This window comes from Hipposideros armiger, unplaced genomic scaffold (assembly GCF_001890085.2).
Source record: "Hipposideros armiger isolate ML-2016 unplaced genomic scaffold, ASM189008v1 scaffold_18, whole genome shotgun sequence".
In the NCBI taxonomy this organism is placed as follows: domain Eukaryota; kingdom Metazoa; phylum Chordata; class Mammalia; order Chiroptera; family Hipposideridae; genus Hipposideros; species Hipposideros armiger.
In genome coordinates, this window is record NW_017731368.1 from 803,804 (window position 1) to 813,903 (window position 10,100).

General features: G+C 60.3%; 1 protein-coding gene across 2 annotated transcripts in view; it reads right to left on the bottom strand.

Moving 5' to 3' along the window:
• Window positions 1-9,484, bottom strand: part of SEMA3F (semaphorin 3F) — a 28,534-nt gene extending 19,050 nt beyond the window's left edge. Inside the window, exons 1-2 of one of the 2 annotated variants that reach the window (XM_019633741.1) lie at window positions 9,325-9,484; window positions 5,162-5,321 (exon numbers count right to left, since the gene is read on the bottom strand). In XM_019633741.1, coding sequence (XP_019489286.1) covers window positions 5,162-5,273 — 112 coding nt within the window. In that variant the 5' untranslated portion in view covers window positions 5,274-5,321; window positions 9,325-9,484. Of the gene's footprint in view, window positions 1-5,161; window positions 5,322-9,324 lie in introns of those variants that run through there. The other variant, XM_019633735.1, reaches the window with a different exon arrangement.
• Window positions 9,485-10,100: the final 616 nt, after the last annotated feature.

Here is a 10,100-nt window from a genome sequence, read left to right on the forward strand (position 1 = left end):
TCTCCCTCACTGAAGGTTAGAAATCCAGAGGGAGGGGTGAGGCAGTGTGGGGCTCCTTGGGAAGCTTCCAGGATCAGCCCTCACCTGTCTGCCACCCTCAGCAGAGCTTGTGGTTACTGAGCATTCTTCGCTGGGGCCACAACTACACTCACAACGTTAAGACAACACGATGAGGTCGGCACCATTTGTATCCCCATTTTACAGACCAGGTAGCAGGGACACAGAGGGACTTCACTAATCAAGGTCCACCCAAGGCCAGGATGCAAGCAGCGTAGCCGGAAACCTCAGGACGCTGCTTCCACAGGGAGAGACCGGGCTTAGAGAGGCTACGCCAGTTGTCCGAGGTCACTCAGCTGGCGAGGGTGGAATGGGGTTTGTCTGCCTTCAGAGCCAGTCCTTCCAACCACCACCACCACCTGTGCATTCTGCCAAATTTCAGTGCCCCATGCCCTGCCCTGGAGGGAGAAGGGGCTGGAGGTCTCCCAGGAGTCAGGGGCCAGGTACCCACAGCTCTGAAGGCACCTTCTGGACCCCCATCACCTTGAGAGGGGTCACAGGGTTGGGCAGTGTACAAACACAGGTGCAGACAGCCAGGAGCCTACTCTGAGACTGTTGCCTCCTAAGCCACAGGGTGAAAGATGCTTTTATGGGCCAGGATGAGATTTTTATCTTGGCGGTTTCTCTTTAAATTCTTTACGATTACGAAGCAGCGGGGGCTGCCAAGGAACATGATTTACTCCTGGAGCATGCACCAGCTCCTTGCTCGGTGCCAAGGGAAGCTGGAGCCAGGGAGGGAGGGGCAGGCATCGTGCCAGGGAACCAGAGACAAGGCCTGTGCTGCTGAGGCCCAGCCGGTGGCGGTCCCATCCGAAGCTTGACTGGACCTGGAAGGACCACAGCTGAAGGCCCCAGCCCCTGGCCTGGCTGCCTCAGGCTGGACCTCTGCAAGCACAAGGACCTATCCCCACTCTCTCTGAGGGCCGATTCTGGCCCCTGAGGGGTGGGCAGCCAGTCCATAGGACTTCCCAACTCCCTAAGTGGCTACTTCCAAGTCCCCTCTCAGGAGTGAGGCAGCTCCCAGTTCCAGGAAAACTGATCCCAAATGCAGGGATTGGGGCTCAAGTTCACGCTTTGGATCTTCCTTCCTCCCGCCTCCTGGCTCATCCTAGAATACCCGCCCATCCCGGTTTGCTAGATTCAGAGCCCCCTGTAGCTGTCCAAGCCACCAGACCGCCACCCGGCTCCCTCATGCCACCCCTGGCCTCAAGCTTCCAGGGCTCCTCAACTCTTCTGCAATCTGAAGCTCTATGCCTGTCTGGCTGGCCAGGGAGCCCCTGGGGGGCAAGGGTGGGTCCTCCAGCTCCCCAGCCCCACCCCCAGGCCTGTACAGTCAGGCCTGGGGGTGGGGCAATGCTCCATCATAGCTTGCACAACCTCCTACCCCTACCCCCACCAGCTGTGACCCCTCCTAACTTCCAAATCTCATCATTTCCTAACAAGGAAACCTGAAAACTGGCTCTCTGATGCCACATGCAAATGATGTAAGTGGTGGCCCTGTTCTGGGTCACTAGCACCCCTCAACAAGGCTCAGAGGCAGGACTGACCAGCACGCACCCATTCCCCTGCCAACCATTCCCCTGCCAACGAGCAAGCCAGTTATGCTGGAGTCACAAAAGGTCAGAACCCCAAGGCTACTCTGGACACAGGAACACTTTCCTCTCCAGGACCCTGGTTTTCCTTCTCTGAAGGGGACGAGCTCCCTAGGGGCACGAGAAGATGCCCAATGTGACCCTCGCCCTTTCCCTGGGAAGACTAAAGCTGGCACTGCAGGATCCTGGAACCCTGTCCCTAGCTCATGGGCCAGGGCTATGCATCCCCCAACCCACCCTCCACGCTCAGTCCTGGGACAAGCTCAGACATCAAGCAGAGCCAGGCTCCATCCTGGTCCTCCTGCTCCTGAGTGACATGGAAAGTCTCTAGGTCTCATGCCTTACAGGACATCCATGGAGGCCCCCCTCAGGCCATGGAGGGACCACTACTTGGTCATCACCATGCATACCTACTATTATTTTTTATTATTCGCATCTTTCCTGACCTCCTTTGGCAAGATGACCTTCTTCTGCTCCGTCTCCCTCCTTCTGCCTCAGTTTCACTAGTAGCCCAGCCACCTCATGTCATCACAAGACCCCTTTCCCCCACCAAAAACCTCTTGGCCAAAGCTAGCCCAGGCAGCAGCGGTGTATTATGGGATGGCTTCCTGGGAAAAAATAAACATTCCCCAAGCTGAACAAAGGAGCTGGCAGGGCCCTGGCACCTCCCTGCAGCGGCCAAGGTGGTGCCCTCTCAGGGTGGGGGAAGGAAAGCTTTTTCTCCCAGACTTGGCCAGTGACCCTGGGGTTAAGGCGATTCCAGGCCCAGGCAAGGAGGGGTGCAGGGAAGAGGGTTCTGCCATCCAGGTTCCCTAGTCCCAAGCATCCACGAGTTCTCAAAGAATACCTCGCCTACTCCTAGCCATCTTCCCTACGTGACCCCTCCCTTGTGCCTGGCCTGGGCTGTGCTGCTGATGGAAGCTCAGGAGGTGGGTCCCAGGAGCACCCCCCCACCCACACACTCTCGCTGAACCGTGAGTCCCTTCTCCCTTACATCCTCTCGGCTTTAGGCCCGGCTGGGGCAGGCACCAAACCCGAGTCTGGCCCAGTTCCTGCCTTTGTTCCTTTATCTGCCCTGGGCAGTATGGCCCCTCATGCCAGCACCTCCGGCTTGGAGAGTCTGGCCCAACCAGGGTGGAACCAGCACCTGCGGCAGGGAGGGCATGAGCCGAGGCTGAGTCCCTGAGGCCTGGTATACCAATGGCTATGTCCACCCAAGGCACAGATGGAGAAACTGAGGCATGGGGCCAGAGTGACCACCAATGCCTCTGTGCCCCTCTTGTGTACTCAGGAGGAGAAGTCCCCCCACCCCCTTCCCAGCCTCCGGCCTGGCTGTGGGATCGCAGTTTCTGTAGGTGTGGGTCTCCATTGTCACGCCACAAACACTCGCTGAGGGCCATTTTGTGTATATGACCTGGCTGAGACCATCCAGCACAGGGCCTGGTGCACAGTAAGTGCTGGGCTCCCAGGTGGCACAGACCAACTGGGTGTCCACTGTCTTTCAGCCAATTTGACTATAAGTACCCGATTGTGTTCACTGCAGAGTCCCCAGAACTAAGCGCAAGGCCTGCTGCATAGTAGGTACTCAAATATCTAAACTAAGTAACATCTAAGCATAAAACTAGGACATGAGATCAAGTGGGAGAACAGGAAAGGCCATTCAGGGCAGGGAAACCTGCATGTGCAAAGGCGCCAAGGCCTAGGGAGGGGGTGGCCCCAGGTAGCCCACAGCCCCACCCCAGGCTGCCAGGGCAGTCAGCACCGCGTAGGCTGGCTGCCAGGAGTTGGGCTTTTAGTCACCGCAGGTGTCGGCTTCAGAGCTAACTGAGAGGGAATCGACCTGACTGATGTGGGCGTCAGGCGTCGACAAGGCCAGGACACCAGGGTTCTATTTCTGGCCTCGCCTCTGCCTCCTGCCTGACCTTGGCCCTGCCCTTGCCCGAGCCTCGGTTTCTCTCTCTGGAAAACTGGAACAAAAGCCTTTGCCCGTTTGGCCCTGGAGGTCCAAGAAGGCTTAAAAGGAATATACAGAGGACCTCCCTGTCTCATTCCTCCTGCTTCCTCTCAAGGGTCTTCAAGGTGATGACAAAAATAATACCCAGAGTGGATTCTGGGCTCCAGGGTCCCAGGGGTGTGGAGACCAAGCCACCCCTCCTCCTGTGGGGGGAGGGGATGCTCTACTCCCTCTGCCTGCACCCTTGGCTGGGAAGGGGGTAGGAGGGGAGATCAGGCCCCCGTCAAGATTTATTAATCTGCTTTGAGGAATTCCACCAGAGAAGGGCAGGGATATCAGCAGAATAAATATCTCATCTTCCAGGCCTAGGAGACGGGGGGCTGCTTTTACAAACCAAACCGATCCACTCTTCTGCCCATTTCTCAGCTCCTTCCAGGCACATATTCAGAAATTCAATCCCCACTAACCCCAACAAGTTGCTGGGGTGGGATGAGGCCAGGGGAGGGGCACTGCTGGAGAACATGTGAACTTGGTAAGGTGAGGGCTGGGCCTCAGCCAAGCCTGAGGAAGGAAAGAGGTCAGTCCAGCCTTTCACCCCAATATGTGTGCCCGGAAATCTAGCCAGCCATGGCTAAGTCAGCCCCACCCATGACAGGCAGCTGGATAAAGTGACCTCGGGCCAGAGGAGAGCCAAGGCTGAAAATTCAGCAGTGACCCCAGGTCCCCCAGGCCCCAGTATGGCCACTGCCCCTTATCCCAGGCTGAGAGTAGACTTGAATCACACACATTTGAGGAAGTGGCTAGTGAGTGAGCCATCTGTACAGCTGGGTATGTGTGTCATGTGTGTTCACCTGCCCAGGGGGGTTAGGTGCAAAGGTGATGGAGCTGGGGGACCAGCCTCTCACTCTGCAGACCCCAACCCATCATTAAAACCTTCCAGGGACCTCCAAGGCAAAGTGCTCACTGGGGATCTCAGCTCAGGCTTGTCACCATAGCATGCGCTCTCCCAGAATTTACCAGGTGGCCTACCCAGTCACAGCCAACAGCACCCTCCCCAGTTCCTGGGAATCCCTCCCACCTGGGGACCCACAGCAAGATTCCTCAAGCACCCACACCCCAGTAGAGCGGGTCCTGCTCCCCCAGCTTCCTGCACGATTGTCTGACCCTCCACCCCAGGGACTGCCCCGGGCAAGACCAGACGCAGAGCAGTGGCAAGAAAAGGGTTCTACAAACACAAGTTTCAAAGGAGGAGACGCTCCACCTTCTCAATTATCACACAGAGGGAAACACTGCAGACCCGAGGCCATCCAGCCTGAGACCTCACATGCCAGCTCTAGACAGGGCCCAGACTCAGGACCCTTCCCCAAAATGTCTAAGTGGCCCAGTCTCTAGCCTTTCCCAGCAGGTCGCCACTTCCCTGTCCCCACCACACACACACACCCCCAGGGCGACCCACGTGGCTGCATGATTTGTCCTTTTTTTTTGCCCTGACCTCTCCTCGCTCCTGTGCAAAGGGGCCAAGTGCTATGTACAGAGGAACGGCAAGGTGGCCTCTTACCTTTGAATGAGAGCCGGACTCGGGGTGTGGCTGGGAGGTGGTCCTGGGTGGGGGTGGCTGGCCAGGCCCCAGTTAGTAGGGAAGCCCAGAGGAGGAAACCAGCGACAGGCATCGTGGGAGGGGCCTGGGGCCCAGGAAGCCGGCTCAGCAGTCTGGACACCTGGGAGGACGGAACCAAGATTGGAATGTGTGAGGCGGAGAGGGGCGCCCCGCCCCACCAGCATTTCCCCTGTGTGATTCTGCCCGAGGTCCCTTAGTTCCCCTATCTGAACCAACAGGGTAATGGGTGTCTCCTTGCTCACACCCTCAGCCTGGGGCCATGAATGCCCCAGTGCGGAACCCACTCCTATACTTTCCTGTCCCTGCCTTTCGCCTGGGGAGGTGTAACCAACAGACCTGAAGACCAAGCAATCAGGTGTAGCCTGCGGTCAGCAGAGCTAACAGGGGCCACTAGAGACTCAACCCCCAGCCTCCGGCCCCCCGGCATCCTGAACGCCACTCACAGGAACCAGCCCAAGCAGGTGATCTTACAGCCCGCTCCATTCCCAACAAGCTCTTCCTTGTACCACCCCTAACCTCTGCCCCTTCCCTCTGCCATCTCAAGGAATGCGGGGAAGAGGTGGGTCCAGCCCTGCCTGCTCCAGCAAAACCTCTCCTCCAAGTACAGGAAAATCTGGACCTGATTATTGGGGTGGGGTGCATAGGAGAGAGTGGAGGATGAGTGAGGCGCACGTAGACAGCCTAAAGTGAAAGAGAGACAGCAGCCAGAAAGGGAGAGGCAAAGAATAGCAGAGTCTACTTTTACTGAAATCACAGCAAGAGAGATCCAGGTCAGACATATGGAAGGACTTCCTGCCAGGAAAAGTTCCAGCTCTGCCTCTAGAGGGTGAAGAAGGGGAGGTAAGATGGCCAGCGGGCCTGGGCAGGCCTGCAGTCTCCCATGCAAAACTCCCACACCCCCAGCAGGTCCAAGTTTGGATACTGTTTTTCAAATATTGTCTCCCCAGGCAGGCTGGCTGTTGGGTAAACGCAGCCTAGCACCAGTTGTCGCAACATATTGCTCCCTCCCAGCAAAAGCCAGCGCCAACTCCCCACCCCCCCACCCAGATGCACTGGAGATGGGGGCACCAAGAATGACAGTGTGAGCCCCATCCCCCAGATCTGCCCTGTCTACTCCCTTCTCACACGGGAGGCAGGACCCCAGGCCAATTTTAGGACCTTGGGGTGGAGTGAGGGGTGCTATGGCCTGTTACTCCCTGCGTGGGCTGACATCTGCTGAGGCAAGGCCCAGGCTCCACATCTGACTGTCAGGCCCCACTTGACAGGCCCTGGCGCCCTCCCTAGGCCCACCTCCCCGGAGCCCTTGCCTCTCCTGCCTGGGCAAACCACTTGCAGTTCCTTAGGCAGGAAATGCAGTTTCGGGAGTCCTGGCCCATTCCTCATGCGGTGCCCTCTGTGGAAACACCCTCTCCAGAGTGCCTGACACACCTCTCAGGTTCCTTCAAAACCCCCCATCACAGATGCTCCCTCCTGGGGAGGCTGGCTGGGGGAGGGGAGAATCTGAGCCAGCCCCTCCCCACCTGCTGGGGCACCAAGATGGTGCTGATGAGTGGCAAGCTCAACGGGCTGTGCAGCCACCATCACCCTCGGGGTACACCTAGGAGGCCCCCACTAACAATTGTGGATGCATACACACATCCACATGCCCACACACGTCCTCACAGGCATGTTTGCTCAAGAACTTGACCTGCTAGTGGGGTGGGGCTCAAGGAAGCTGGGAGACACTGTCCTGGCTTGGGGAGAGCAAGATGCAGTCTGGGTCCCTCTGAGAGCTTTGATCCGATGGATGTATCAGTGGGCTCGGGTTGACTCACTTCCCTCTCTCCCCGTGACCTCATTTCTCCTGCATCCATTTTCATGGTGACAAGGTCAGGGTCACCAAGGACAGTTGGAGTCCCCCAAGGTGTCCAGGAAGGTGGAGGGCCTTACCCTACTGGACCCTACAGGGTCCTCCCTCCCACAGTGCTCTGGCCCTTTAAAGGGGTGAATGGAGGGCGTTCAAGTCTATTGGGGCCTCCAAGCCCCCTCTTTAGCAGCCTGGGTGATGGAGGAGAGGAAGGAAGGAAGGAGGGGAAGAGGACAGAGGGCGGGAAGGGGAGGGCATTTCAATAGTTGCTTCCCTTCTGCCAGGCCCCTAGATGCATTCCACTCAGCCCCAGCCCCAGAGAAGACCCTGGTCAGCAAGTCCAGGTGGGTGGACAGAGAAGGAACAGCCACCGCCACCTGGGAGCCCACCAGGAGGAGAGCAGAGAAGGAAGGAAAGAAGGCTGGCTGGGAGGGAGCAAGGGAGGGAGGCAGGCGGGAGGGAGGAGGAGACAGGGAGGAGAGAGGGAGGGACGGAGGAGAGACGCGAACAAAGAACCGAGGAGCTGGGGCTGGCAAGGGGTGCAGGGAAGGGGCTGTCGATCGAGGGGGTCCGGAGGCACCTGGGGGCGGGGCAGGGGGCTAGGTGGTCGGATTGTCCAGCCTGCTCCAGACCTCCCAAGCTTACAGTGGGGGTGGAGGGGTGGACACCCTCAGGGAAGGGAGGTTTGCTCCTCTGAGCTGAGAACAGCCAGGATGGAAGGGAGGCAGGAGCAGGGGCTGTGGGGGAACATGGGGAAGAAATTATTAACAGCACACCACCCCCTACCCAGCCCCTCAGATACTCCCCGTTGCAGGCCAGAGCTCTTTCCTGGCGCCTTGGCTTCCCCCTCCCCCAACACCCCATGGACCAGGAAGCAGAGCCACCCTAGCATAGCTGGGATTGAAACCCCTCCTTTCGTGGTCGGGGTTTCCCAGTCAAGGTCACCTGGGTTTGGCTCCATCCTCCCCTTTAAGGTGTGCCTAGCAGAGCAGGGTGGGGGTGCTGAGCTAGACTGCTGGCCTTCTCTCCCCCCACCCACACTTCCGGAGGACCTGACTCCTTCAGAACTGAGGGGCTGCAGTAGGGGTAGGCATGCCCAGTGCCCTCGCCTTCCAGGACACCTTTCCAGGACATGGTCCTCCACGGGTCCAGGCACAATCCTTCTGCAGCCTGGAATAAAGCCCCAGCTTCAAACAACCCCTTGGGCTGGGATGAGCCTCTCAAACCCTGGGTACAGTTTCCCTATCTCTGCAACTAGGACAGAGATAAGACAGAGATTTCTGAGAGACAATCTTGGTGAATTCAGGAGGACAGCAACCCCCAACCTGGCCAGCTCCAGGGAGGACACACCAGTGCCTTCAGTTCGATCCCTCCCCTAGGTGTTCATTCATGGGCTGGTGTTCACAAGACAGTTATCTCAAGAATGAGAAGTTATTTATCCAGCCAGGCCACCAGCCCTAGCTCCAGATGACCCCTCCTGCCATCCCTGCCTTGTTCCTGGGCCACCTTGACACTCTCTGGTCCCACCTGCTCTAGGAGAGCCCACCAAGCTCCTGGAGTCCCCTGCCCACTTCACCATTCGAGGCCAGCCTGCCCAAATGGGGGCTTGACTGCAGGCTTTCCCAGCTCACCTACATCCCACATACAGCCGGCCCCTAGCTGAACAAGACCCCCCGCTGGAAAAGCAAACCCAAGCCAGGAGCTGGAGGTCAGGGGGCTGGCACAGTGCGGGGAGAAAAGCCTGGGGGCTGGCAGTCCTCCTGCCCTGCGGATCTGCGAGAGCCTCCACGTGGGGGGCAGCCAGGATAGCGCTTTCTTTCCAGCAGAAGATCGTGAGATCGGGACACTGAGGCTGGGCGGGCGCACCTCCCGGGGAAGAGCGCTGCCTGAGGCGTTAGTGGAGGAGAGAGCTGCGCCAGGAGAAGGGGCATCGGGACTCCCGCTCCAGGAACGTGGGGGTGTAAGGGAGCACCCACCCACCCAGAACCTAACAGGAAAAAGTTGCTTTGCACACTGGTGACCCTGCAGGCCACCTCATCCACACAACCCCATGTTGCCCGATGCAAAGGGTCCCGGCAGACCAGACAGGTACAGCGCCCACTCTAGTCCTGTCGCCGCTGCATCTGCGGGAAGCTCCCTGGCTCTCCGAGCCCCGTGCCCGGCACACTTCCGCAGAGTTGCAGTGCCGCGGGTGCCGGAGGGATCGCAGGGTGGCCCGGCCGCCTGCCCGCTCCCTCCCGGTTCCTGCCGCACTCACCTCTTCCGCGGCGGCGGGGCCTGGGCTCCCGGGCGGCGGCGGCTACGGCGGCGACAGAGCGGCTCCGGGTTGGGCCGGCCCGCGCTAGCGGCCCCCCGGGGCCATGGCCCTGCCCGCGCCCTCTCACCGCTGTGCCTCGGCCGGGGTCGGCGCCGCGGCCCTGGCTTAACCGGTTCCAAGGGTTTCGAGAGCGTCAGCAGCCGAGGCCCCGGGCCCCAGCCCGGGCCATGGGAAGGCTCAGGGGCGCTCGGGGCCGCCTCCCCCCGGGTGGGCTGCGGGCGCCCCCTGGCCGGCGCGCCGAGGGCGCATTCCCCGGCGCAGGGAGCGGGGCGCGGGCGACAGTGCGCTCGGCTTCGGGGCGCTGCGCTCGGTTCGGCCCGGTGGCGCTGTGCCCGCCTGGTTGCTGGGCTGGGGCCGGGCGGCCGTGCGGGGCTGCGCCGCTCCTTGCCGAGCGCCCCGGCCCTGCGCTGCACTCGGGGATAGCCGGAACACAGCCGTTCGCTAGCTCGCTGGCTCTGGTCTCTCGGCCCCCGGCGGGACGGGGCGCTAGGAACCGCTCGGGGAGCGCCCGCAATTGGCCGCCCGTGGGCGACATTTGCATAGCGCGGCCCCGCCCCGCCCGGCCCCACCCCCGGGGCGGGACCCGCCCGGCCGCTGCCCCGCCCCCGCTCCACCTGTCCGCGGGCTGGGCTGGGGTCTCCCAGGCGGTGGGGCAGCACGTTCCAAAGGAGGGTAGTCTGCACCCTGCGCCCCTATCTGGGCTTCGCGGGCGGCGC